This window comes from Penicillium cosmopolitanum (assembly GCF_028827165.1).
Source record: "Penicillium cosmopolitanum strain IBT 29677 chromosome Unknown utg000009l:1.0-9042332.0:1.0-9050551.0, whole genome shotgun sequence".
NCBI classification, from domain to species: domain Eukaryota; kingdom Fungi; phylum Ascomycota; class Eurotiomycetes; order Eurotiales; family Aspergillaceae; genus Penicillium; species Penicillium cosmopolitanum.
The window spans coordinates 1,329,910-1,356,315 of NW_026622679.1; the positions used below are offsets into that span (position 1 = coordinate 1,329,910).

At 50.3% G+C, this 26,406-nt stretch overlaps 10 protein-coding genes across 10 annotated transcripts; 3 read left to right on the top strand and 7 right to left on the bottom strand.

The window, feature by feature from the left end:
* Positions 1-574: 574 nt before the first annotated feature.
* Positions 575-1,880, top strand: N7509_008592 (SMP-30/gluconolactonase/LRE family protein; the record flags this gene model as incomplete). Its single annotated transcript, XM_056633229.1, has 3 exons — positions 575-747; positions 812-1,284; positions 1,369-1,880. The coding sequence occupies 3 exons, from the start codon at positions 575-577 to the stop codon at positions 1,878-1,880; spliced, it is 1,158 nt and encodes a 385-aa protein (XP_056483849.1).
* Positions 1,881-1,992: 112 nt separating this feature from the next.
* N7509_008593 (nucleoside deaminase) lies at positions 1,993-2,519 on the bottom strand (the record flags this gene model as incomplete). Its single annotated transcript, XM_056633230.1, has 2 exons — positions 1,993-1,996; positions 2,077-2,519. 2 exons carry the CDS (start codon positions 2,517-2,519, stop codon positions 1,993-1,995), a joined length of 447 nt encoding a protein of 148 aa, XP_056483850.1.
* A 725-nt stretch (positions 2,520-3,244) lies between these two features.
* On the bottom strand, positions 3,245-3,908 carry N7509_008594 (uncharacterized protein; the record flags this gene model as incomplete). Its single annotated transcript, XM_056633231.1, has 3 exons — positions 3,245-3,348; positions 3,411-3,685; positions 3,748-3,908. The coding sequence occupies 3 exons, from the start codon at positions 3,906-3,908 to the stop codon at positions 3,245-3,247; spliced, it is 540 nt and encodes a 179-aa protein (XP_056483851.1).
* A 793-nt stretch (positions 3,909-4,701) lies between these two features.
* On the bottom strand, positions 4,702-5,810 carry N7509_008595 (arginase; the record flags this gene model as incomplete). The annotated part of the gene is made up of 3 exons (XM_056633232.1): positions 4,702-5,005; positions 5,075-5,664; positions 5,724-5,810. 3 exons carry the CDS (start codon positions 5,808-5,810, stop codon positions 4,702-4,704), a joined length of 981 nt encoding a protein of 326 aa, XP_056483852.1.
* A 736-nt stretch (positions 5,811-6,546) lies between these two features.
* N7509_008596 (glutamyl-tRNA(Gln) amidotransferase subunit PET112) lies at positions 6,547-8,576 on the bottom strand (the record flags this gene model as incomplete). The annotated part of the gene is made up of 4 exons (XM_056633233.1): positions 6,547-7,828; positions 7,888-8,006; positions 8,075-8,151; positions 8,258-8,576. 4 exons carry the CDS (start codon positions 8,574-8,576, stop codon positions 6,547-6,549), a joined length of 1,797 nt encoding a protein of 598 aa, XP_056483853.1.
* A 1,023-nt stretch (positions 8,577-9,599) lies between these two features.
* N7509_008597 (uncharacterized protein) lies at positions 9,600-9,806 on the bottom strand (the record flags this gene model as incomplete). Its single annotated transcript, XM_056633234.1, has 2 exons — positions 9,600-9,669; positions 9,694-9,806. The coding sequence occupies 2 exons, from the start codon at positions 9,804-9,806 to the stop codon at positions 9,600-9,602; spliced, it is 183 nt and encodes a 60-aa protein (XP_056483854.1).
* Positions 9,807-10,091: 285 nt separating this feature from the next.
* N7509_008598 (uncharacterized protein) lies at positions 10,092-11,729 on the top strand (the record flags this gene model as incomplete). Its single annotated transcript, XM_056633235.1, has 3 exons — positions 10,092-11,175; positions 11,235-11,619; positions 11,687-11,729. 3 exons carry the CDS (start codon positions 10,092-10,094, stop codon positions 11,727-11,729), a joined length of 1,512 nt encoding a protein of 503 aa, XP_056483855.1.
* A 919-nt stretch (positions 11,730-12,648) lies between these two features.
* Positions 12,649-15,164, bottom strand: N7509_008599 (uncharacterized protein; the record flags this gene model as incomplete). The annotated part of the gene is made up of 4 exons (XM_056633236.1): positions 12,649-14,128; positions 14,166-14,897; positions 14,960-15,050; positions 15,116-15,164. The coding sequence occupies 4 exons, from the start codon at positions 15,162-15,164 to the stop codon at positions 12,649-12,651; spliced, it is 2,352 nt and encodes a 783-aa protein (XP_056483856.1).
* A 451-nt stretch (positions 15,165-15,615) lies between these two features.
* Positions 15,616-18,812, top strand: N7509_008600 (uncharacterized protein; the record flags this gene model as incomplete). Its single annotated transcript, XM_056633237.1, has 2 exons — positions 15,616-15,702; positions 15,786-18,812. 2 exons carry the CDS (start codon positions 15,616-15,618, stop codon positions 18,810-18,812), a joined length of 3,114 nt encoding a protein of 1,037 aa, XP_056483857.1.
* A 177-nt stretch (positions 18,813-18,989) lies between these two features.
* On the bottom strand, positions 18,990-26,018 carry N7509_008601 (uncharacterized protein; the record flags this gene model as incomplete). Its single annotated transcript, XM_056633238.1, has 6 exons — positions 18,990-19,231; positions 19,271-19,968; positions 20,029-20,671; positions 20,998-24,522; positions 24,990-25,620; positions 25,710-26,018. The coding sequence occupies 6 exons, from the start codon at positions 26,016-26,018 to the stop codon at positions 18,990-18,992; spliced, it is 6,048 nt and encodes a 2,015-aa protein (XP_056483858.1).
* Positions 26,019-26,406: the final 388 nt, after the last annotated feature.

Below are 26,406 nucleotides of genomic sequence, written 5' to 3' on the forward strand. Positions count from 1 at the left end.
TGTCCGTGATACTTCTTCTCTACTTGTGTATTTTCTGCCTGCAACAGGCTTAGATTGTTTACAATCTACAGCTTGTACTTGAATACAGGTGCTAAAGGATTCGTCGTGTACTATCTCCCGGAATTTGATCCTGCCTTGAACCCCTCTTTCTATTGTAGCCGCGTACTGAAATTTCCTGATGGCGCTCAGTAGATGGACCTAAAAAGCGTAATTATTCTCGAACTAGGTTGAAATTTCATGGCTATGATGTTCTGAATTGAATTTCTTCATTTTCTGTGCCTTCAAGGCTTTCTCTTGAGCCTGGAACGCTCCGGGCAGTGGGGCCATGGAGGACTGGGCAGCTCCGAGGCGATCTAAGAAAACAGATCCAAGTAAGATTACTAGTAGACATCCCCGGATTTTACTACCCCGGAAAATTAGTCTCCTGGACCCTCCACTCTTATCACAACCCGTCAGTCAGGAACGCTCCGTAGGGTTCGGAATGGTCACAGTAGTTAAATATCGAAGACCGGGAAGACGCACGAACTTGACGTCAAATCGCAACTGTCACAAACATTAAAGCTATTTCATAATCATGGTCTTTGAAAGAGATTATCTAAACCCACTACCAGCATGGCTGAATTCCACAGCTGCTAAATGGGCCTGGATATCACTGACTGCGTTCGCCAATCTACCGGGCCAGTTCAATCGGACCATCTTCGATGCTCCTTGGGCAACAGAGACGGACAATCTAATACTGTCGAAGACGTGAGTTAAGCCTTTGTATCTAAAGACAACTTGAACTTTAGTCTAAACCAGATTACCCCCCCAGACTAAATTACGTCAACGCTACCGACTTCGTCGCCTACGACGAACGCTTTTTAGAGCTCATCGGCGCAGATGCAACAATCGAGCACATCCAACATCTCGCCTACCAATCCCACGAGGCACCGTGTTACATTCCTGAAACACATCAACTACTCTTCGTCGAATGGGGTAAGCCGGGAGGCGATGATGGTATCCACAAATGGCAATATCTCCTCGATATCAAAAACAATACTCTTCGGAAGATAATCACCGACCCACCAACTTACAACCTGCACGGCTGTGTCAATTTCCAAGGTCAGCTGTACGGAGTCACAGACGGGCATAGAAACAACGAGACCGGGAAGCTTGTTAAAATTGATCCGCGTTCGTGGAAGGCGACGACACTGTTGAATAATTTCGTCGGTCAGCCTTTTGCCGGGTTCAATGATCTCGAAGTTGACCCGGAAGGGAATTTCTGGCTAACAGATTCGAAGTCTGGTTGGGTATGTGAATTTCACTTATTTTATGCTTTATTCTTTAAAGAAGAAGTGTGACGATTTAACTTCTTATCATGAATAATAGGGTCGGGGATCGTTGACTTTACACCTCCTAATGACCCATCAATCTACTTCGTCAACGGAACAACCATGCAAGCAAAGATAGTTTGGACAACCAGCGGCAACTCAAATGGCGTGGCTATGGGCCCTGATGGAAAAACACTCTACGTGCCAGACTCGGGTGTCTCGGAATTTCGGCCATCGAATAAGAACCCCCACGGTCGCCGAATGGTTTGGGCCTTTGATGTTGCGGGCCGAGGCGCTATTTTAGCTAACCAGCGACTGTTTACAAGCCCTGTTTCATACTTCTATGATGGAATTCGTGTGTCGAGGGAAGGCTGGATCTTTGCTGGATCGGGGGATGGGGTTGATGTTGTTGATCCGGAATCTGGATTTGTGGTTGGCTCTATTCGGACTGGGGGTGGGGAGAATGTTGCTGTCAGCTTGGCTTTTGGGGAACATGAGCTGTGGATTGTTGGGAAGGGTGGTGTTTGGCATGTTAAGGATATCAAGACCAAGTTGAAGAGGGATTGGTAATATATTTCCGACCTGCCAGGAGCTTGGACTGCTAGGTACGCGTATAGGTAAGCGTATAGGTAATCGTCTTAGGGTTAATTGAATGTCTGGTTCAAATGAAATACCATGCTCTCTAACTATAGAAAGATAGTGGATTTTAAATTGTGAATCATCTATGTCCTTCTTTAGTTTTCTGAATCCGATGCAGCTCGCGAACCTCCTCATCCAGACCGGGAGCTGGCCCTTCCACAGGATACTCGGCGCAACATCGTTGATAGGCAAGGCAGCAACGAGACCAGCCTCGACGCCCAGATCCAATTTCCATTTCACAAGCTGAGCAGTAGAGCTAGCGTAAACAATTCGGCCTAATCCCACATTTGCATGGACGGCAGCACACATCGGACAATGCTCGCCCGAGGTATAGACTGTGGCAGTGGCGCGCTCATCTGGAGTCAGGTTTGCCTGGGCCCACTTAGCCAGTGTAAACTCAGGGTGCAAAGTGACATCTCCGTCAGTCACTGTTCTGTTGCGGTCCTCTTGAATTATCTCTCCGGAGACATCGACCAGCACTGAACCGAATGGAGCATCGCCTGCTTCGAGAGCCTCGCGAGCCAACTCCACGCAGCGACGTAGATATTTGAGGTCGGTATCAGAGACCATTTTCAAATTGTTTTGCCTGTGAATATGTCGTGATGAAGCAGAGTATAGTCCTTGTGACGTCGTGCTTGGATTTTGCGGGGTCAAAAATGTGTCTGCAAAAGTTGGCTATCAGATACTATTGAGAGTAGACTTGCCGCCACCCGAGACACCTTGAGATACCTTATATTATCGCATGAAATATCCTCAGGTGGAAGAAGAGGTAGTAGATATGTATTCAACTTGTGGAATAGAAAAGCGCAGTCACCCCGCAGTCAGGGATTACTAAAGACGAACGGTGAAGGGTGTCGTAATTCTTGATACGGAGAACAGCGAAAATGCCGGAACACGCCGAAATTTCCCTTTAAGAAAAAGCCAAGCAATACTCGTATTTATAATAAGTACCTCGTCTAGATGGCCATGGAGTAGTGTAGGGTTCCATGTCAGTTCTATTCTATTCGTGGAATTGATTAGTAGCGGGGAACCACCTCACTGTGGAGGAAGCCAACCTTACAGCTCTCAGGATTATGATAGCATCCCTTTCCAAGAAACTATATTGTATTGTAGACTCAGAAGATAGAATTAAATATCATGATGGTCAAAATTTGTACCGCAGAATTAGATCGTAAGCGTAGCCCTAGGCTAGTATGCTATGAAATGTGAAAGCTCAAACGCCACGTTTTGATGCGAAATAGAAGATGGTATCACGTAAAAAGAAGAAGAGTCATGAAAAATAGACAGGCGAGAAGTTAATGGTAGTAGTTTCGGTGAACTTGCCAGCTCATCACGACCATCCAAACGTAGAATATGGTATTGACAAGCTCAAACGCGAAGGCAGTTTTCCAGCAATTGCCTGTTAGATGGTCAGTGGATTGATCATCCCGCGGATGAATTGGAAGGGCAGGATAAACTCACAAATTGTGTTCTGGGTCAGCCATGCCAGGGTATTGATGTTGTTTCCCCGTGAAACATTGTCAACCACGTAGTTTTGGCAATTGTCGTTCACACTCCCGGCCACGCCATAAAGTTGTAGCGACGTCTCAATAAGCCCGGCCAACCATAAGACAAAGAGGATGAAGCTCCCGAGAATGAGAATCCCGGGAAGTAAGAAATGCCGTGCGATAAGTGCGAGGACAAGAAAGATGAAGGCGACGCCGAGGGCGCTGGTCACGACCATGTATGGAAAGAGCCTGGAAGGTCATACATAGTTAGTACAGGTCTTTTTGATCCCCGATGAATACGAAATACTTACCATGGCACACCGAGATCCATTTGCGATTGAACGATCATAAACCACGAGAATATCCCGAGACATGTTGCAGAGCCAGAGAGCACAACGATAAGCCAGACATTGAGTTGGATTTCGGGCCAATGGTAGCTGGGCCGCACCTCACGACGCATTCGAATAGCCATTATCTTGAAGGGAAGAAGTGAAAGAAGGTAAATCTCGGTAGTCGCACGAATGGAATGCTATTTTCCGTCTGAACTTCGAGACCTTTCCTTCAAGTCAACCTTAGATATATACGGCTGGCGGATGTCTTCAGCCCAATGATATTGCGTCGCCTTGGTTGTCGCAGGACCGCTTCCTATTTTCGCCCGATGACACAATGCGATCAATTATTTTGGGACGAACAAATCGGCTGAGTGGCTTCTTTCAACGGGTTGCGGAGGTGGGTGAGAGCGATAAGGTGGACAGCGCATTGGGCGCCGGCTGGGCGCTGGGTCGAGGGAGACCTTCGAGAGAGAGGATTCGGGTACTTTGGCTTTGGTGAGGCGTGCGGAATGCTGGGGTAGCTTGGCGTGGAGGAAGCGGTTGATTGCAGGGGGAGGATGGGAATGGGAAGCAGAAATCAGCAGAGGGGAGGGGGGTTTGTTGATTGATCGGCGAGAAATTGGGGTGGCAGGGGATTTAGTCCGCGTCCCGCGATTTGCACAACCGCGGCTCCGCTCCACTCTGCCAGGAACAAGAACCCACTTGTCATCGTCAAAGATTGGATTTTTGCATGCATTTGACATGTCTAGTCTCTTGCTCGGAGAGTTTGTAATATCAACAGTCCTGAGTACCCAGTTATATCTATATACACCATGGTACTACTTCCTTGTTCCTACTACTATAAGCTGGAACTGGCAGGATAGCAAGTGTAACATAACGGCGTTAATTGATTTTAGCTAGCTTCTATTCTTCCATCTTTGAGGAATCTAAAAATTACAAAAGGGTATCTCCGAGCGCACTGCGCACCAACGAGCAACCTGCACGGATAGTCTCAGCCGCTCCCACAGACTCAAGGCTGGGGTTAACCTCCACCAGGTCCATGGCGACCAAGTTACCGGTCTCGTGAACACATTCACAGATAAAGTCACCCTCACGTAGGGTCAGACCACCGCGAACGGGGGTACCAGTGCTAGGAGCCCACTGGGGGTCCAGGGCGTCAACGTCGAACGACAGATGAATGGGGGTGTCGTTGCCAATGTGAGCAAGAGCCATCTCGACAACACGACCAATGCCGTGACTAAGGAATCAAGTTAGAAAGAAAGACCACTTTACTGGAGCTAAGGGGGAGGGAGAGGATAAAACGAACCGGTCAATGTCGTGCATGCTGAAAGCCTTGATGCCGTTGTCACGCAGAAGCTTCTTCTCACCACGGTCGACATCCCGCAGACCAATGTAAACCAGCTTGCGAGTGCTAACAATGTGCTCATCCTGGAGCCAGCCGAAGATGTCACGGCGCTCCTCCTGGGCCAACCGGGTCAGGAATGCCATAGGCATACCGTGGATGTTACCGCTATCGCTCAACTCGGGAGTGTTGATATCGGCGTGCGCATCCACCCAGATGACAGCCATTTCACGACCCAATCGCTCACGGATAGCCTTGGCTGTTCCAGACACCGTTCCAATGGCAATGGAGTGATCACCACCCAGAGTGAGGACGAACTTGCCGTCCTTGGCATAGTTGTAGACCTGGTCACTCAGGCGTTCAGTCACAGCGCTGACGGCACGGGGCTTCTTCATGCCACGGAAATCGGGGTCTTGTTCTTCGGTGGGGATGTCTTTCTCGTAATAGTGGACGGTGTCGTCGTGTTGGACGTCATAGTCGAGATCTTCGCGGAGCTGGGTCAGCAGACCAGACTCGATGAGGGCCATGGGAGCCGCCTCGACACCCTTCTTCATCTATTAAGGTATTAGCCTTCTGGCATAGGGCATGTAGCTCTCTCGCAATGGGCACTCACCTGTCCGCCATTGAAGCCGACAGCGACCACGCCCAGTTGGTTGGGGTGGGAGAGGAAGCGGGAGTCGATTGTAGATGGTTGCGTCATCGTGCGTATATGCTCTGCAGTAGATTGCAGAAAGTCACGAGTTTATAGGTATGAAGAACAAGAAGAAAAGAGATTGAAGCTCCAAGAAGCAGAAGCTCAAGATGGATCTGCGATAAGATCGTAATACTGGAGGGGCAGAAAAAAAAAGTGGACCAAGTCGAGCCGCAAAGGGAATCGAGTTGACAAAGAGATCAAATCAGATCAGATCAGAGATCAAAAGGAATGGGAATATCTGGGGAAAGTGAAGAGAAAGAAAGGAAGAGGCCCAGCTTTATATCTTTTCCCTCTTCCCCCCTTTCCGACCTCCTCGGGCCCTTATTCATTCTTGATTGTCGCAGTCGCTAAAACCTGCACTTAGGGATCACGGCACTCCGCCGGGTTCTCCATCACTTCCGTTAAGTACAGGTTGAGGAGAGCCGCCCCGTTTAGTCCCACCCCATTGCCATTCCGTCTCCGAACGAGGCGCGTGCCCGAAGATATGTCGTAATGGTATCTTTCAATCGGGGTCTTTTCTTTTTCTTCATGTTAAACGCGTCTGATGCGGTAAATGTGGGGGCTCTCCAGGACCAACAAGCCTAGTGGGCATACATTTTGACGTTTTGACATACTTTTTTGATACTAAATTTTCTCTTTTTCTTTGCAGCTGCAATTCTTGTCTGGTGGAGGAACAAATAAACTTAGAAATACAGGGTATCATTGGAATTATCTATGTTGTACATGGCTCTACGCTATACTCTTATGCTTTCCCCAGGATAAGTTCGCGGAGAACCTCCTCGGCCTTGGGTGCTTCAACTCGGCCCTTCTCGCCCGTGCGCATCATCTGCCCCACGAACCAGCCGAGCTTCCCCAGCTGATTCTTGCTGCGGATCTGTTCGACCATCTGGGGGTTCTGCGCCATCGCTGTCTCAGCCAGTGCCAGGTATTCCTCCCGCGACAGCGGCCGTAGCAAGAGGTTGTCTTCTTCCAACATTTGTGGAATTGGTCGATGATCCCCCTCGAAGACTACCGCCAGGACTTGCTTTGCAGTGGGCCCAGTAATCAGTTTCCGCTGTAAGTGGTCGACGAGGTCGGCCAGAGACCGGGCCGGGATAATTTCAGAGTCCCAGGCCCGGTCTGCTTTGGTCAGTAGACCGCCCAGTTCATGCAGAACCCAATTACCCGCCATACGCGCAAGAGCTGCGCGAGTGATGTCGTCTTGACCAGGGTGGATGGAATGGAGAGCATCCACTACATCTTGGTAATACTCTAAGCGAGCGCCGTCGTCCAGTTCAATCAATGGCTTGGCATCTTCGATCGAAAGACCGTACTCGGGCCCTGTCAATTCAACCACGAGCTGATCGGGTGCAGTGGGGAGGGTATCCTGGAGACGAGAGATGAGGTCCTCGCCAATGACGAGCGGTGGAATATCGGGATCTGGCATGTAGCGATAGTCCACAGCACCTTCTTTACCTCGCAGTCGGCGAGTCTCGGTACTGCCGATGGTCCATCCACGCGTCTCGCCTTCCACGACACCGCCACTTTCCAGCACCGCGATCTGGCGATTCTTCTCGGCGATGATGGCGTCTTCTATCGCCTTGAAACTGCTCAGATTTTTGATCTCGGTACGCTGACCAAGCCCGGTGATTCCATCATAATGATTATTGCCTGGTGCTTCTCCCCGCCGGCGGATGGAGACATTGACATCGGCACGAAGACCACCTAACTCCATGCCGGTGGTCACGGCACCACACGCCTGTAGGATCGCTTGGAGTTTTCGAACGCACGCGGCGGCGGTGGCGGGGGTATGAATCTGAGGCATCGTGATGACCTCGATCAGAGGGTGGGAAACACGATTGAAATCGAGTAGCTGTGAAGACGGGGGGTATTCTTGGGATTTGGCCGTGTCTTGTTCTAATTGAACTTGTTTGATGTCCACTCGAATACGCTCGCCATCTTCGCGGGCGATGCCATCGTAGTCGTATAAATCGACGTAACCGTTTCGTGCAAATGGTTCTGGAGGGGCAGGGTTAGCAATATCCCTTTTTTGTAGCGTCATGAAGCAATGAGAACCCCACCATAATACTGTGTAATTTGATACCCGGATGGTTGGTCTTGGTAGAAATAATGTTTTCGGTCAAATCGGCTGACAGGCTGGATGTCGCAGTTCAGGGCGATTGCGGCGCGGAGAGCGGGGAGAAGGGTGGCAGCTTGAAATTCCTGTGCGGCGTATGAGTTAATCGACTTTCCTATCTTGCAATGGTACACATCTATCTCTCTGTACGTACCGGCTGACTGCCCGGAAAGGCTAAGTCGAACAAGGCGACATTGGAATTGGGAAGATCACTCGCGGACGTGGCAGCACCTGCAGTGTAAGGAAAGATAGGGTTAGATACGTGGAGCACAAGTTGCGGGGAGGAGGAAGGGGGCCAACGAAGTGATGGTATGGTATGGTGGGTGGGTGGACATACGAGAAAACAGCTTTGCTGTCGTATCCAGTTGGGCGTGGATCTCCACGCCGACTGTCAATTCCCATATTTCACGCGAAGCTTCTTCACTTTCCTTGCGTTGCCTTTTCTGGGCCCTGAGAGCCTTAGCCTCCTGCTTGAGTTGTTTGCGGAGGGGGACGCGGTCAGAATCTGGTTGGACCGAGGAAGAGGAAGTGGGAGCACTGCGCGTTGGCAGGGATGAGAACTGTCGGAACTGCAAGTACAAGATCTGGGGGCGAGTCACAGGGCAACTGAGCCGATCGAGTAAGCGGATGGTACCGCGGGGCCTTGGCCGAAGCATGGAGAGACGAAAGTGATGGCGATGGCGATGGCGGGTGGAAGTGGGAGAAAGCGCAAAGCCCGCGAAGTTCGAATTGCGGGAGACTCGGCGATCTGCAGATCGTTTGGGGCCAACTTTAGAGATCTATGAATAGATGGATATGAGTGAGATGTACTCTGTAATTGTGCTCTGTAATTAAGAGAAGAATTCTATTATTCTATCCTGCTAGTATTTATCGAAGAAAAGAATGGGATTGAGGGGAAATACTAGTAGTAGTACTCCAGTATACGTACACCCACAGTCAGTGTATACAGTACATAATGAACTACCTCATACATCCACCCACTGCACTGCTGCACCTCCCTTCTACTCTTCCTCATGGAACCACGTCGCACCCCACCTGCACGGAAGAACACTCTCTGCTGCACGACAAAAACAGAAACAGACTCGACTGCTCTCATTATTCTGGCCCCTCTCGCCCTCTTCGCCCCGAAAATGTGAAAATTGGGGCCCAACTGCTTGCCAGACCGCCAGAAGCCCCTCAACGCAAGGCGTGAGATGATCGACAGGCGACTCGCCAGCGCATGGTTCCCCAGTCACTTCGTTCAGACGCCTGCATTATAGTCCGGATCGGAGAGGATCCTCTCTGATTTGTTCTCCTACCCAATAGTGGCCCACACTATTGATTCATGCCTCCATTTCTAGTTACCGCTAGCCCCAAGTCAATTCCTCTTCTTTATCTCGGGTCTGTTTGTGTACTTCCTACTTTTGTGTTCCCAGTCGCCATTATCCATCATCGTACAACCTGAATCGGCGTCACAGCAGGTCTTTTGTTCCGCCCCTCTCCTTCGATCGACAGGGAGAACCTAAAACCTCCTTGCGACTACCCCGTGTCATTGGTCGTCGATCTGAAGCCCCCGGCGCTTCTCATCTGCTTCAGATTATCAGGGATCCCCGGCTGTGACGAATTGTAACCCACTTTGGGGCCCCCGCGAGACGCCCGGATCTCGTTTGAGCCCTGCGCTGGTGACGCGAACTTCGTTTCTAATTAGGGGCTGACGTGCCGTACGGCTGCTTCAGAGTCAGTACATTGTTCGACTTGGGGCCGCTCGCTCTAGATCTGCCCCATTATACATACCTCTTCCTGCCCCGAGGAATGTCAACGGGACGACGCGGGGAGAATTGAGACATCACATCATCTTGCTTGTTCGCTTCGACGGTTGTCTGTTCCTCGCCCTTTTGCTCTGTCATATTTTCTTATCGTCTCTCCTCTTTTCGTCTATTTCTTTTCTTTTCTTTTTCCATTTTCGCTGGACGACCCCTAGATTCCGCATGCTTGCCGTGATCTGATCGGAATTTAGCCCCTCCTCCCTTGTCATGCCTCGGGTCCCCATACTGACGTTATACACCTGGCGACCCTTCCATTCAACACTACATGCCCATCGAACCCTTTTGAGTGTGGGCATGGCCTCATAAGATTCTTATTGTTTTCTCAAGCGATGCGCCGGGTATTACTTCCGACCTTTTCCGATCACCATGCCGCTCCGCACCGCTTCGTATAGTATGACCCGCAAATCAACGAAAGATGGGAGGAAACGGACATTGTCAACAGTCTCCAATACAACCCAACCGACGCAGGCTGGACCTGCTGCCTCCAAACCCAATGAGAAGGGATTCAATGGACCAAACAAGGCTCTGAAGTCGCAGGCGACAACGGAAGCACTTGCTAATACTAAACCCGTTGAACCACCAAAGAAAGTCCCAGATGTATTTCAATTCCTGGACAATAACGATGGCTCATCTTCTGAGTCGTCATCTGAATCCGAATCCGAATCGTCTGAGGATGAATCGCCGCCACCGGTCGCGAAGCAAACCATCACAAAGATCCAATCCCCAAAGCCGCGAACTAGTAATCCACCGAATGCGCTGCTGGAGAACACACCTCCCAAGGCGCCCGCTCCTCCATCCACAAGAGCACCTAGGAGTCCAAGTGACTCACGGCCGCTCCCTCCTCCGGCGCCGACGGTGCCTTCTTCAACAGAGAATCAATGGCAGTTGGCTCGCAAACAGCCAGCTAAATCGTCCAGCACGGGTTACTACGACACTTCAGAGGCAGAGAAATCTCCTCAGCCCAGTCGACGACAATTGCAAATATCGCATCCCGAGAATTATTATACATCGTCGAGAGACGTTGTCCATCGACCACCACTCCCGCCTTCTCCACCCAGCAGCCCGGAGGACAGCATACACCGGGATACTCAAATCAAAAGAAGAGACTCAAATGCTTCGCAGATTTCATCTGGATATGGAATGGTCGCGTCGCACCTCACTCACTCTGCCAAAGAAGAGAAGGGGGGATTTCCGCCACTCTACCGACGCTTCGGGAGTGTGAATCACCGTGTTCTCTTATATCTCCAGGATGAAATTTCCCAAATGGAAGAAGATCTCCAAGCGCTCGATGAGTATGAGGAGATGCACCGAGTTGGAAATGCCGAGAAGGAGGGCACCAAAGCAATGCCCCCCTCCCGGCGACTCGATGTTCAGTCTCAAGCCTACTCGTCGCTCCACTATCGTCGCATGGAATTGATGGCGGCTCTGACACAGAAGACAGAGCAGTACAGTATGTGTTCGACATATGCCATCACTGATTGCGAGCATTTCACTAACCCCAATAATTAGACAACGCTCTCAGTGCGTATAGTAAAGTCCTGCAGACACTCCCGCGTGCTTCTGAAGACGACATCAAGAACTATCGTACCTGGATGAAAGACCACAACCCTATCGCAGCTGCCGAGACCCGTTTCCTGGACCAAGATGCCGACCTGGTGTCCCTGAGTCCACGACTGGCGGCATCAGCGGCTGCTGCTCCAGTCTACATGGCCATCTTCATTGCCTCGGGTGCCCTTCTGCTACCTCTGCTGGCATTCAGCATGATTGCAGAGTTCTCGGGTCGTCTCGTTGTCGTGACGGTCACCGGTGGCGCGGCCGCGGCTATTGCAGCAAATTATTCATCAGGGATCGATGCCTTGGTGGATTCCAGAGATGGCTGGAGGTGTACAATGCTGTATGTTTTGTTATGTTTCCACCCAAAATCATATTATCGAGTTCGACTCGTACTGACATGTTAATAGCTACTTCGGCTTCATGACCATCGCCGCCATGTTCATGCCTTAGCCCTTGGAATACAGGGCTATCTATGACTGATGATTTTCCTTACTGTCTTAACCGAACGATTTCTCTATGTTTTGCTTTGGCATATGTATAATTGACGACATATTGCTGCGCTTGGTTGCCGTTTTTCAGAGGAAAAAGAAATTCACCTGGCCAACCTTTTGTGCCACTGGGTTAAGCGAAAGATGGCGTTTTCATTCTCGGGATCTTTCTTCAAGTTGTTTTTTTGGGAGGTGTCATAGCCCGGCCGAAATTTTCTATTATTAGGCCCCGGTATGAGTTATGAACATTGGGACGGGATAAAGCGGACTGGAAAGGAGGTGTTTGATGTTATTTGAACTCTTTTTGTGACATTGAATAGTTGTTAGTATTATGTGTATTTTATGAAGAAATTCTCCAGGATCATTGCGACTATCCGAAGATCAACTTAAATCATCGAAAAGGCTCTTGGCCTACAATTCTGATCTAATAAACATACATTGATTGAAACTGTATGAAAGCGAAAAAAAGAATCCTCTTCTAGGCCGAACATGGCGAACATCAAAGAGCGAGCTGACTTTTTCAACGGTAGCTCTTACCACCCACCCAGACAGGACTTATCTTGTAGAAACCACCCACGCGCCAATCGCTGCGATCCCAAGAAAACACCATTGGTAGAAAAACAAAGAAAATGACATGATACCGCGGAAATACGAGGAGAAGACACCATTAAAAACACAGCGGAGAAAGAGAAGAAGAAAACAAGAATTTGAACAAGTCTCCATGAAGATTTGGAAATGAGTTCAAACTCCTTGCAAAGTTGAAGTAAAAACCGAGGACATGATATGGAAGAAAAAAAAATACCCTTTTCATCAACTCAGTATGTTTAGGGACAAGTACAGGCATCGTCGTGTGGTCACAAGAAACATGAATCCATCCCCTATTATTGGACAGGGGTGCCATTCTGCTTGCTTCCAGGAGTAAGGCTGCCCTCTTGTGATAGACGAGCCTCGTAACCCCCAGGCTGCGGCGTGGAGGGACTCTGTCGACTCTGTTGTACCGCGATATGAGCCTTTGCGGCTTGCTCGGCTGCACTTCGAGCGTGAATGGCAGCAGCGGCACTGTTGGGGTACGGCCCTTGGGATGGGGTTCCATGCGACGCGTACGGTTGACGCTGAACAGGGCCAGCATTCGCATAGGGAGTGCGGCCCTGGGGTGTTACATTGTAGCCGGCTGGCTGCCCTGGCCGTGGTGTATATGGCTGGGTAGATTGTGTGTAGCCATTAGGCGTGGGACGTTGGAACTGTGGCACGTTGTTTGCTTGACTGAGTTGCTGCCCCCCTTGTGCATATTGTTGTGGCGTATATCCAGGGCGTTGGGATGGCGTGCTGGGAGGACGTGCACCGTTATACCCGGGGGTAAATGTACCTGCCCCGGAAGGTTGTCGGCCGTGTTGAGGTACTTGGAAATTTGGCCGTTGTGGAATTTGAGCGTTGGCGGTAACTGCACGCTGGTTAATGCTAGAATGTGGCCCTTGGTAGCTGCCCGGCCGTGGCACGGAGGAAGGCGTTGGGTTCCGATTCGCGGTATTGGGTGGTGCTGCTGCCATGGCCATGGCCGCAGCGCGTTCCTGTTGTAAGGTGTAATCATCCTTCTCCATGGTACCAGTATAATCCGGAGTTTCGATCAGAATCTTTTGACTAATGTTTAATTCCGCCAGCTGATCACCGTCCAATTTTGCAACGGCATATGGCGGCAAGTTGCCGATGATAGCAAGAAGACTCGTCTTCAGTGTTTCGTAAATGACTTTCTCTGCATCAGATGGTGCATCAACATCGTCGGAATCGGGAATTGGAGTGTCTTTGCTCTCTGAAAGGTCGCCATCAGCAGGTGGGAAGGTCAGATGACGAATTTTCTGGTAAGAGCTCAGAGTATCGAGTAGATCTGAAATTTCGACGAGAAGCTCTTCAACCTCCCTTGAGTCGGGATCCACTTGAGATTTCTCGTTCTCGCCAGTAACGTCATAACTGATGTCTTCCGGATTGAATGACTTGACCATTTCGTCTAGAGTGCTTTCATCAAGGTCGCCGATGCTTCCTGGCTGCGCACTTATGGCTTCTTCCTCCGTTTGAGGAAGTGAGAGCAAGGTACGTAAGCGCTTGGATCCTCGCTTCTCCCACCAGATCATGTCCTTTACATCATTTTGGAGGGTGGCCCCGGAACTATCGTAAGACGGGGCAAAGGATGAGTAGACGCCCTGCAGGAGAGATGAATCATCACCGGTCCACAGTGCAGGATCACTGTGTTTTGAGCTAGAATCTGCACTGGCATGATACTTTTCGACGCGAGCCCAAAAAGCTGGCGAAGACGTGACTCCACCGTACTGTAGCCATTGTCCTGCGGGAAGTGGCGTCAAAGCAGAGCTGTTGCGGTCATCGTAAAAAGCTTCTCGAGTCGAACGCGGCGTCAAATGGATCCATCCAAGTAATCGAGGTGCTTCGATAGCTTCGTCTCCGTGGGCGTTCTAATTGGGGGAGGCCAGCGCGCGGAGCGAAGACCTCACCAAACGTTCTCTTTGATGGTGGTGAAGCAGCACTGAGATTATAAGGGACAACTTTTGTGGCTGAAATTCCATTCGGGAGGGCACCCTCGCGAAGTTCTTCTTGCACTTCAACACTCCTCTCCGTGTCCCCATTGGAAGATTGCAGGGGCACTTTAACGGATTTCTGCAAGCTTGAGAATAGTTGTTTGGGGTTCGCCGGGTTTGAAGAATTCCCAAAGATTGTCAGTGCCTGCTTGTCCTCACGGGCGCTGACATGAGCGACTGTGGCTAAGACTTGATCTTCCTCATCGTCTGGAGATTCGGCCTTGACATTAGGTTGGTTAACAAATGATTGGCCGACCAGACTATTCATATGTTTCTTAAAAGCCGCAATGCGATTCACAACTTCTGTCAAGGGCGTCCCATCAACCCCGATACCGTTTGACTGATTTTGGTTGCGTTCGATCGCAGCAGCAGAAGCTCTTTCAATATCGGCTAGGAATTCTTGCAAGGTGCTGTATCGTCCCGAATCAACGCGTGTTCGTACGGTGGATGTCTCCTGGTCGTTTGAAACCTTTGCGCGCTTCGTCCGCGGCTTGGTGGATGATACCGGAAGTGGGCAAGAAAGGAGCTGGAGTTCGGCATCGTGTCTGTCCAATGGTTAGCGAAAGGCTCTCCAAAGTTATATCCATCGAGTCCTCGATAGACTCACTTCGAGAGAAGTTCGACAAGATTTCGTAGATTCTCGTGGAGGTTTGTCTTGTCATGCGACGCAGAAGTATTGGTGTCGGAACCCGCTTTCTCTTCCTGCACAGATCGCTTCCTTTTCCCGGGGTCGCGGTCATATTCGATTCCGGGCGAGGCTCACCATTTGGAGCGGCGACCGGGGTTGTATTCCGAGATTCTTCGGCGCTCATCGTTGCGAAGTCGCGTCGGGGAGGTGGAAGTAGACAGGACTTTCTCTGACGCGGTCCCCTCCCAAAGGATGAGTTCGCGACAGTGACAACACGAAGTGACGAATCCCTTCAGCTGTGGAGAAGGGGTGAGGATGAGAGTGAAGGGGAAGGGATCTCCGAGTGAATAATTGACCCTAGACACAATGGACGAAACAAACAGTCGTCACCGAGTTGAAAGAGAAGTTAAGGCAAAAGGACCATTCGATCGAGCGAGACGAGAAATGAATTCATGCGCGCCTTCCCGAAAACCGCAGGTGATGTGCACGTGACCGCTTTGCCTTCCATTTCTGTTTCTGCGGGAGTTGCGGCCTCCATTTTCGACATTTTCTACCATTTCGACATCTTCGCAATTTGGCGCTGATCAGACCGTGGGAGCACTGCTGGAAACCGTGCTCCATGATTACATTCATGGATGTCATCCGCTCTCAATCGTGTCCGCGGCCTCTCGAGGGTATCCTCGCTGAGAGCTGCGCATCTGTTCGGTCATAGCTGGCGCGAGGTATTTTTTTTATATTCACCTCTGAACTCAATTTAAGAGGAATGGTAATGCTAATTTGACCTTCTTTTTAATCAAAATAATAGGATTATCACCGCAGCCTTCATCTTGTCGCGCGTGGATCTTATTGCTTCCAGCGGAATACCCACCGAGCAAGCAAACATTCATATGGAACGGAAGCTCCTCTTTCTTGCTCTGAACACCTCGCGACCAATATTCACCCCCCTGTCGATAATAATAACCACTCAAAAGACCGAACTGCCCCTCCAGCCCAGCCAACTTCACCGTCGACACTACAAAACACAAGCACGTTCGAGTCCCAACCAGAAGATTACCAACATACCAATACTCTCGACAATTTGAAATTAAAAACGAAACCGAGAGAAGAAAGAAAGCGAAAATCGAAACAAATCCCCACACCTTCCGAGTACCTCAGCAAAACCCTTCAAAAACATGTCTTCGAACAGGATGGACATTCGAGTCTCCGCACCTTTCACTATGGCACAAGACAAACACACGGTCGACCCCGGCAGATGATCTCTCTGCAGGCTACATTGGCCGAATATATACGATTGGTGGATCCGCTCGTCTCTGGCGCTCCCTCACACGCTACTCTATCCGAGGTACGCAATGACTTGGACATTGCGCTTGCGCATGTGTTTAAGCCAGAGAGCCATAAGTATCTCGCTGCGCGAGGCTACGACATTGAAGATGTGGTTTCTTGGGCGTGGATTATGAAGAGCCAGAATGCTCGCCAGGCGATTACCCGCATGTTTGCTCTGCAAGGCGACAGTATGCCCAAACAAATGGAGATTCCTGTATTCATTCCTTTGTTTTTATTGAAGGAGCATCACCTTGATGCGCAGTCATTTCGACTGCTTCTCGTGTATGCCTTGCACTTGATGAGTGGCCATCCACTCCCATCTGTCGACTCTCTGCATGGAGCTTCAGGAGATCTTGAAAAACCGGCTTCAAGCGAATACCACCCCCGCATTAAATTAGGGACCTGTGTGACACTTATCGATCGTTTGGTTCGACATGCGCGCCAGGTGTGGCCTCGCGCGCTTCCGACAATTGCCACCGTATTCTCCCGGTTTTTGACGAGATCACACACACAAAAGACCAAGAACTCTAATATGACTATGCAAAAGCTCAACCGTGGAAGTACAGAGAAGTTTAACACTTGCCTCTGGCTATTGTCAATGCCCACCAAGGTCAATCCTTTTCGCGCGGCCTCAATCCAGCAGCAAGCGCAATTTGAGCTTCTAAAGTCCATGGCATCTCACAAGCCAGTGCTTCCTCTCTCTCGAAAGGGCTACCAAGCTATAGTTGCAGTTCAACTAGCTCACAAAAAGACGCTTGCCGAGCGCCAATCGGCGGAATTAAAATCGCCATCGTGGCCTCCGTGGAAAGAGGAGAAATTGGGCATGGATGCACAGCGTGGGAATGAGGGGCTGCAAAGTCGCGCGATGAACGTCTTGTCTCAAATGACCGAGGCAGGCTACTCCCATCGAGTTTGGGAGAAGACCTCCACCATTTTGGCTGGTTGGGACACTGACCGCAGTCCAACCGTCCAAACAAGGACCTTGGTTCCTCGGTCGAGCTCTCTTTCCCGTGCTAGCGATGATGAGATCGATAAGTATGCTGTCGTTTGGGCAGCTCGAATTCGTGCAACTAGGACCATACGCGAAGCGTGGGCTTGCTTTTTAGCCTACCAAGATCAGGGCCTTCCTCCTAAACTCACCATCTACGCAGAGATGTGTACCAAGCTGATTTACCGCCAAATGGCAATCAAAGGGCGCGTTGATGGGATGGGACAGGCTTTGCCTGGCGATGGCCCCGAGGTTCATGCTGAACCTGCGTCCGCTCGTGACATCATTTACGTACATACAGAGCCGCCGACTGTGGAAGATTTGGTTCATGAAATGTTTTCTCATGAATTTCGACCGTCGGGTAGATTCTTAGCTCTTCTGCTTCGATCTGCTCCCACATTTCGCACGGGCATAGAATATTTGCGGCGCAGTGACCTCTCTGAGAAACAAATTGCGGCTCTGTGCGTCATCTGGGGTCACCCGTCGCAATGTCCGGCTCCTTATCTCAAGACTCTTGGTTCACTGCCAGACGCGGTGTTTGTCTCGTTTATCAAGTTTCTGTGCACTCGTTCCAAGTCAATTCGCATGAAAATGACTGGTCGTCATTCTCTCTCGCCCAACGATTTCCCTGCTATGACCGAGAACACCCAGACCCGCGAGCCCCTTGCTGCTCTCTCTGACTTCCAAGAAGACCTTGGACAGTGGCGGCACCCACGCGCTTTGTGGCATGCAGTTCAATTAGTCAAGTTGCGGCAACCGTACTGTCATTCTGCTTGGGTTCATCTTCTCGATGCCATGAGCACCGAGCGTGTGAACAAAAGGCATACAGACCGTACCCGCTGTTTGTACCGCATTATTGGATGGCATGAGACTCTTGCGGTATTACGTTTGATGAAGGCCCGGGGCGTGGATTCCGGATCGCAGGGGTTCAAGGCATTGTGTACCGCTTTCAAAAAGGCCGTCGACGCAGGAATTAGACATCCTGGGCTTGTGGAAGAGGCTTTGAGTTTGATCCACAAGGCGACCCAAGGCGATCCATACCTAAGCTCTGACCCAGACGCTTTCAACGATATGGTCGAAACTGGTCTTAAAACCCTCAAAGATGAATTTGAGTCTCTCGTCCTCCCAAATGCAGCCATGCCAGATCTCGCAGAACATAGCGTGTTTGTGGCGGAACAAACAGACCAATTCCAACCCAAAGTCCCGCTCGGCTTGCATGTCCCATCATTTGTGACGTTGCATAGTTTTGTCGGGGCTCTCGGGATAGCTGGAGACGACGATGGACTGTTGCATCTCCTGCACTGGATGAGTCGCTCGGTTTCTGAGCTCAGCGAAGCCTCTCAAGAGCGCCAAAACGGAAACAAAAACATGCGTCTTACCCTGGTGGCGACGCGGACTTACCTGGAGCAGTCACAGTCGCAATCAAAACTGCAGGAAGGATGCGATATTATCCAAAAAGCGGGTTGGGAATGGCCCACCGACGAGGAGGTCGAAGAATATAGTCGGGGATTGTACAAATAGTGTATTTTTAGCGTTAGAAATGATACCCCAGAGTTAGATATATCAATAATCAGGTGCAAGTTCAAGTTGAAATGTACTACTAGTAGTAACCTCCAGGGCTGGAAATAGGAAGAAAGGATTATCAAAGCAATATGTCCAAGATTCCAAGTAATAAAACCAATATTTACATGTTTAGATCTATAATCGTGCCCTTTCACGCCTCAGCATTTCCTTCTCCCCCTCTAATCGCCACTCTGCAGTTCGCCGCATCCTTGCTTCGACCTCTTCATCGTTTACATCGCTGACATCCTTAAGCGGAATTTCTCGGGTTGATTGCAGCTTAAAGGGGAGATAGGTGAGTTTGCCAGTTGGTTCAACGCGGCCAGCCCCGGCATTACGACAGAACTCTGACAACCCTTCGAAGAACCTTTTACCTGCTGCTGTAGACATCATTAAGAATCCATGACAGTGGGGCATACCCTCAAACTGCTCCGCAACAACAGATACACCCGCTTCGTGCATACGGCGAGCAGTTATCAGGCCATCATCTGCGAGACACTCCTCTCCAGTCGAAATGAATACCGGCGGGGCATTTTTCCAGAGATCCGGAGACGCAGCGAGAGGAGAAACGAGAGGATGCAGTACGGTCTTGGCGTTGACGTACAGATCGCTCCGTGGTGGAGAGACTGGCCATACGGCATCAGGCGGGAATGGAGCCGGGGCAAAGGGTGCAGACGCAGCTGCTTTATCGCCTTCAAAGGTAGGCAGGATAAGATAATCAAATTTGGCGTTTTGGACCGCAGATGGCATCGAGTGTGTAATATCGCACCACGGGGAGATAGTAGCCACACCTGCGGGTAACTCAACAAGTATTTCCTTGCCATGGAAATTGATTGAGCGGGAAGATCGTTGAAGAGTGAGTAGAGTCTGAAGCAGGACCAAGGATAGATTTCCGCCAGCGGAGTCGCCAGCGATGACAATCTTGTTGGCGGGTATCGGGTCGTGCAATGCCCCTGGTGGTGGGTGGATAAGTGATAGGTAGGCCGTCAGTGCATCGACCAGAGCAGCAGGGAATGGATTCTGTGGTGCGAGCCGATATCTGACTGAAAGCACTGGGGATCCAGTCCGACGTGACAGTTGCGAGACAGATACACGGTGGGTGCAGGGGTCCATCAAGCTGAGATCAAGATTAGCGATTTTGCCGTGAATTCTCTTCGGATCGTCAGGGATATCTCACAAGTAGGCACCTCCATGGAAATATAATACCGTTGTATCAGATGAGGCCTCTTTTCGTAGTTCGTGATACTTCTCCGTCTCTGAGATATCCGGTTGGGGCGCGTTCTTGTCCACTCCACTGCGATAACCAGTCCATTCAGCTTCCACGGGAGCTATGCCAGGTATATCAAAGGACTCATCGCCAGTCTTTAGCTCGTCAATGGCGTGCAGAACTGCATTTCGCACATCGATTTCGGGGCTGGGCAGGACGACTTTGGAAACCCAGATAGGGCCTTTGATCCCGGGGTCGCGCATGCTATTCTGCTGGGTCTTGGTGATAGAATTACTGAAAGTCATGAACGAGCGAATAATTGCGACTGTCAGCTCGGTGCGCAAGTCTTGCCGACCAGAGACGGGGACATGTGAATACCATGCTGGATGAGGGTTTTCAGTATCATCGGTACCCGGGCCAGCATCAGCTTCAGAAGGCCGATGCTCGGCGACAGCGTACTCATTTCGGATGAACAAGTTTGTAAATTGTCGTCCAGCTTCTAGGGTTGTGATGAGATGAAAAGGAGATCTAGATTGAAACCGGATTTGGTTCCTCTCTGCGTCCGTGCCGAGGTCCGCCCCCACAGTGATGAGATGATCCGCAGTCTGCCAGGCTGCCAGGCCCAATAGGCATTGCGGTCTCCAGGCCGGGGGCTTCCATGGCAATTCAGAGAATTAGGCTGCCAATACACAAAATGTTTTCTACCTATAGGCTATAAGAAGAGGCCGGACAATACATCATGACTGATCCAAAGTTGAAATTAATGTTGAATGCTACCCAGTATGAGATATTCTTTATGTTTTCTATACGCCTTGGTCAATGATGCATAACCAAAAAGTGGGACGTAGTTTCAAAACGCAACAAGATGCAGGTATGGAGCAATATAATGAAGAAGTGACAAACGCCATATATGAGTGAATCAAAACCGTACTCCCAAACCATCATGATTCAGAGGCCGTGGTGGCGAGCTTCCACTTCGCGGCCGCATTCTGTATGAATCTAAAGTTTGCTCCGGCGCCAGCGCCGGGGCATAGAAATGAACACCTTCCTGTATCAAAGGACCGGAAAGATTGCGATGATACATTTGGTACGTCGGGACATGTCGTGGAACTTGAAGTCGGGCATTCTCGTGCAATCGTTGGCGCGCCTCGCGGACATCAACGCGATGTCCCCTGTAGTGCAGGAGATGCGCAGGCTCGATATCGGGGTTCCAGCTCAGCTCCATGTCTTGTAGTCGCTCATCCACCGAGCCCAGGCGTTGGCTACGTGGCGGGGGATAAATACCATCTGACTGCAGAGCACTTCCCAGCTGAGACATATCATCTGCCCAGCTGGCTGTTCCGGTGACGGGTTGCGGCTGTGATTGGGGAACCATGGGTGATGCAGTTCGTGATATTTCACCTTGTTGCTGGAAACTTGGGTTCGGGGAGAATCGCGGTGGGTATCGGACAGGCTCGGTTGCCCAAGACTGATGTGATAATGTCGACGACCCACGAGAAAGGCCCTCTGGTCCGGCGTGGTCCGGGGCTCGTGGGATTATATTATCAGAAAATGCATGGGTGAGTGGCAGTGCTCCGGGCATAATCGCGGAAGGATGAGAAATTGGCGTAGGATTGGCAGGTGTAGATGCAACCGGACCCATTGGCATAGGTGGTCGATTTCTGTGGGATGACATGGTAACGCTGATGTCCTGGTCATATGGCAGAGGTGGAGGTGGGTATGGGATGAGAGATGGCGTGCTTGCAGACATATCCTGAAGATGGAGCGGGTAAGGGAGAATCGATGGAACACTCGATGATAGATCTCGCCGAGCAGGTTCAAAAGCAGTAGCTACTGATGACCGGCGAGAGTGGATTTGAGAGTTCGGTGCTGTGTGTAGACCACCTGGTCCTTCGAACCGTTGGCCATAAAAGTCAGTGCCGGATTCACTATAAGTTGAACGAGTGAGTGGCTCTGCTAGAATCTCACGGGAAGTTAACTCGTGAGCTAGCGGAGATGCAAAAATATGCCCTGTTTGGCCATCAAGTGACTCCACGGACGGCTTCATCTGGATACCAGAAATATGATCCATTCCACGAAGAGGGAGAGGTAACGATGCCGGACGTCGAAGTGGGACCTCTGCCTCAAGCCTGCGCCGGGCTGCCATATTTGCGTATGTTGGAACATTTTCCTGCATGGTGGACACTTGTACCGGAGATCGCTTTGGGGGCTCAGCAGTGGATTGCCCATCGCTCAATCGGCGGACTGCAGCCAATGCCTTCTCTGCGGCCGAAGCCAAAATTGTAGAACTGCCGCCATTATCTGGCGACACGCGACTTGAGGATCCTCTTCCGTGCACTTGTGAAATCTTTACCAGTGGAGCGGCCGGCCTAGCACCACGTAGCCGACGAGGGCCTCTATTTTTCCACCTTTGTTGTCTCTCTCGCGGTGTTTGAGCTTTAGTATGCCGGTCGACTACTTGCCAACCATGATCATCAGATGGAGCGGGAGCGGGTGGAGTTGATGCTCTCGGTGACGGCTTTGGTTTCTCAGTGCTCTGGCTCAATTGCGATAGGGATGGTGAAATCTGTATCGCCACTTGATTCTCTTGGTCCGTTTCGTAGCCATCCTCTGATTCGTAGCCTGCTTGTCTGAAGATATGAGGCGGGAAAAGTTCCAATCGAAAACGAGCATTGTTGCCTATCTCCTCGGGGGATTCCGCCCGAGCAGACCCTGATTCAGTCCAGTTCCATGTCGATCGACGCGACATACCCTCATCTGCAGATGATTCAGGGAATGATGACGATGAACTGCTTGAACGATCAAAGACCGACTTTTGATTGCGGTTAGACTCCTGGGAAGAGCTCGGGGACTTGCGTTCAATCTCATTGGTCAGGCTCTTCATCAGTTGTCGTAGATTCTCTCGCGCTTCTCGAACAACCGGGGGATATGCGCTCATCATGGCCTTTTTAGGAAAGAGTTCAACCAATCGAGATGCATGGGTTTGGTATTCTCGATAGTCGCGGACAAGTCCACAGTCGTGGTAGTGGGTCATTCTTTCTTTGGCCGTCTCATACGACTTGCATAAGAAACGAGTCGCCACAATCAGCCACGAGTTATAGAATCCAGGGTCTTGATTGCTCATGGTATTGTTATACTCCTCGTCTTTGATCCGCAGTTCATCCCGGCAGAATCCCTGCACCACACTGTGGATTTTGACCACATCAACAGGCATATTTCCACGGTAAATGGAGAAGAAACCTTCCTGGCTACTCTCTGTCATCGACCCTGTCAGCTCCGGGTACGAGTTTGTAGGTTTGTCGAGCTCATGAGTCAACTGCTGGTCAGATGCATTTTGCTGGAAGCTAGTCTCAATGTCCGATGTTCGCTCAATCAACCCGTAATGGATGAGGGTTCCAAGAGTAGTATCAAGGTCAGGCTCCTCGCCGGGTTGGGCGCTGCTTAGAATCTCTGCATTCTCAGTAGACATTTCATGTCTCCCGAGGTTAAGCAGGCCCACGGGAACATGGTGGCCGAGAAAAGCAAGTAAGTTAATAAGATTCAATGCCTGGGGTTGATTCAAGCGGAATAGATCATTCATGATGCTGAGGAATGGTTCCGCAAGCTTCTTATCTGTCACTTGGTGCTTGACGCGGTATCTCTCAATTGGCTTGCGAGTAGCATTGAGACGGTGACCGATGGCATGAATTGCTAACGGTAGACATTCGTAGTGCTCGACCAATTCAATACCCTTTGCAGCTTGCTCCTTCGTCGGCCTTTTGATACCGAGATCTCTGAAAAGGAGCTTACATGCATCATCCACATGCATTCGGGGCATTGACAGGCAATATGGCTCAAATAGGCGCTGCTTCTTTCGTAAGGTGGTATCGATGGAGGTGTAAATGATACAGCATCGCTTGTTCCAGGGAAGAAAAGGTCGAAACTCATTAATATCCTCATCGTGATCAAACGTTATACCGTCGAAAATCAATAGCCAGTCATGACACGTCTGCAGCCAATTTCTCACGGCAGTAACATAGCCTCGGGATTCCTGGTATTCCGGTTCAATGGTCTCTTTCTTGTCCATCAAGGTAGCAGCCTGGGCAATTTCCCAAAAGCATTTAGCGGTTGACTCGCGGGACTTTGCATCAATCCAAAATATTCCACCAGAATAGCACTCGCGCTGTGTAAAGGCATATTGACGTGCTAAGTGTGTCTTCCCGGATCCTGGGACCCCAGAGATGAGGACAGCCATGGTACGATCCGGCCGAGATTTGGCCTTGAACAAACGATTATGTAGGGTATCCAATTCTTTCTCCATTCCAAAAAAGGTTGCATTAGGATGAAACCCTGCAGGTGCCACAAAGATCGGCGGATCCTTGTTGGAATAGTGTGAGAGGGCCAAATCACCGTTGCTAACATCGGAAACAGGAGAATTGCGACCATCAGTGGCTGGTCCACGAGGAAGTGCAAGTACGGAGTGACCTATTGGAAGAAATAAACATCAGCTAAATCTGACTTCTGGATAAAGAATGAATTCAACAGATTGCATGGTATCAGCTAGACTGAGAAACGACAAAGACGGGAGCCACCCTGTGATCGGTCACGGTCTGTTAAGATACAAAAAGGGTGCTCATAAAATGGTGCAACAGAAGGAGGTTCTTCGAAGCATGGTCTCAAGTGAACAAGGACGAAGCAAATTGCAAGGTCATCTTAAGCATATCATTCTGGTCGACCAAACAAGATAACAAGTTCATCACATAGCCATAATTTGGTCTCAAACAGGGGGCTCCTCGACTTCATAATCTCTCAAGGTCACCGCTTCTTCTGGAGGGGGGAGTGCCCTACCAGTTGAATTCAAATCCGGCATGCTGTATCCGATCGGATCTTCTACTCTAGCTGCAACAGTCAATATCCAAAATAAAAGAGGGTAGTTGGGATATTTGGCTTACCGTCATAAATTTCCCTTGCCTTATGCTGCTTTTCAAGGGTGCGAGCCTTCTTTTCCTCGACCCAGCGATCGGCAATCACCGTAGGAGCTTGACGGGAATAGCGGAGAATCGCCTCCGCAACCACTTCATAGCCGGCGGCATTCTCGTCATCGAACTTGCACATGTGACTATGGTCTGCTTCAATACCCATCCGCTCCACACCTTCTAGATAAGGGGCAGCCGATGCCTCGTCGACGATAATTTCGCGAGTCCCACGAACGTCGGTGGAACGAGTCTCGTGGAAAAGGTAGATGTGGAAACGACTCATGATATCGGCGAATAAGCTGTTGATATGCTGTAGGGTTTCGTTGTTTGTCCGCAGGGCCTTGACAAGCTGTGGAGAGGATTCCATAAACTTCTTGGGCATAACAGCACTGCAGATGTTGTGCAGCAACAGGCCCCATTTGGCGATATCAGAGCCATTATGAGGAGTTCCCAGGAAGAGGATACCAAAAGTTGATACGTAGACGGAACGGAGGTGCTCGGTTTTCTCGTTGGAAAGACTACGGCTATAGATCAGGGCGCGTTTGACGACCAAACCACCAAGTGAGTGGCAGACAAAGATAATGGGGCGGTCGGAACAACTCCGAAGCTAGAACAGTACATTTATCAGTACCTAGGTATCGTCTGATACTTAACTAGGGAGGTATGTAGATAGTATCACGGATGGAAGTAACTTACGTTGCGATTGGCAGCCAGATTTGACGCGAGGGTCTCAGCATGGCTAACGATGGAATCTCGTGAAGCACCATCCGTGAATGCGGTTACGTTCGCGTTGTACCCATAGGTTAGAATACGGGGACGAAGAGAGGCGAGGACATCTGGCAATAGATCGACAGGCCAGTAGCAGTTGGTCGACTTGCTTGTCCAAGAATCATGTGGATGGCCATTTAGACCGTGGACGAAGACGATATCAACAGTGGGGGCCCCATCGCGGGGAACATAGACCTGCGTCAAGCCAAAGGGCTTGAACGGAGACGACTCGGACATGTGTAGTTGGGAGGATCTCAAGTTCTCAATCCAAGGCCATCATGCAGAGTCAAGTAGAAGGGATGTGGGAGCAAATCAGGGCGAGCCCCGCGATATATAAAGGTCTTGGGGGCTGATCTGCACCTGCAGGTGATCGTATTCAAGATTTCCCTAACATAGCTGTTCCCCCTGACCACGGCGGGTGACTAGCACTGGTACTGGCACCTTCAAGGCCGACTTGCCCCAGGTGCCCCGCTGGTGGGGCGTCTCAGCCTATAACCTTGAAGCCCTGTGTGATAGCCTCGTTGAACCCGATCGATTCAAGTTCTCTGTTCGCAACTCACAGCCCTGGAGGAGAGGTTGGCTCAATTCACCTAGGCTCAGGTTGTCCTGCAAGACGATTGATGCC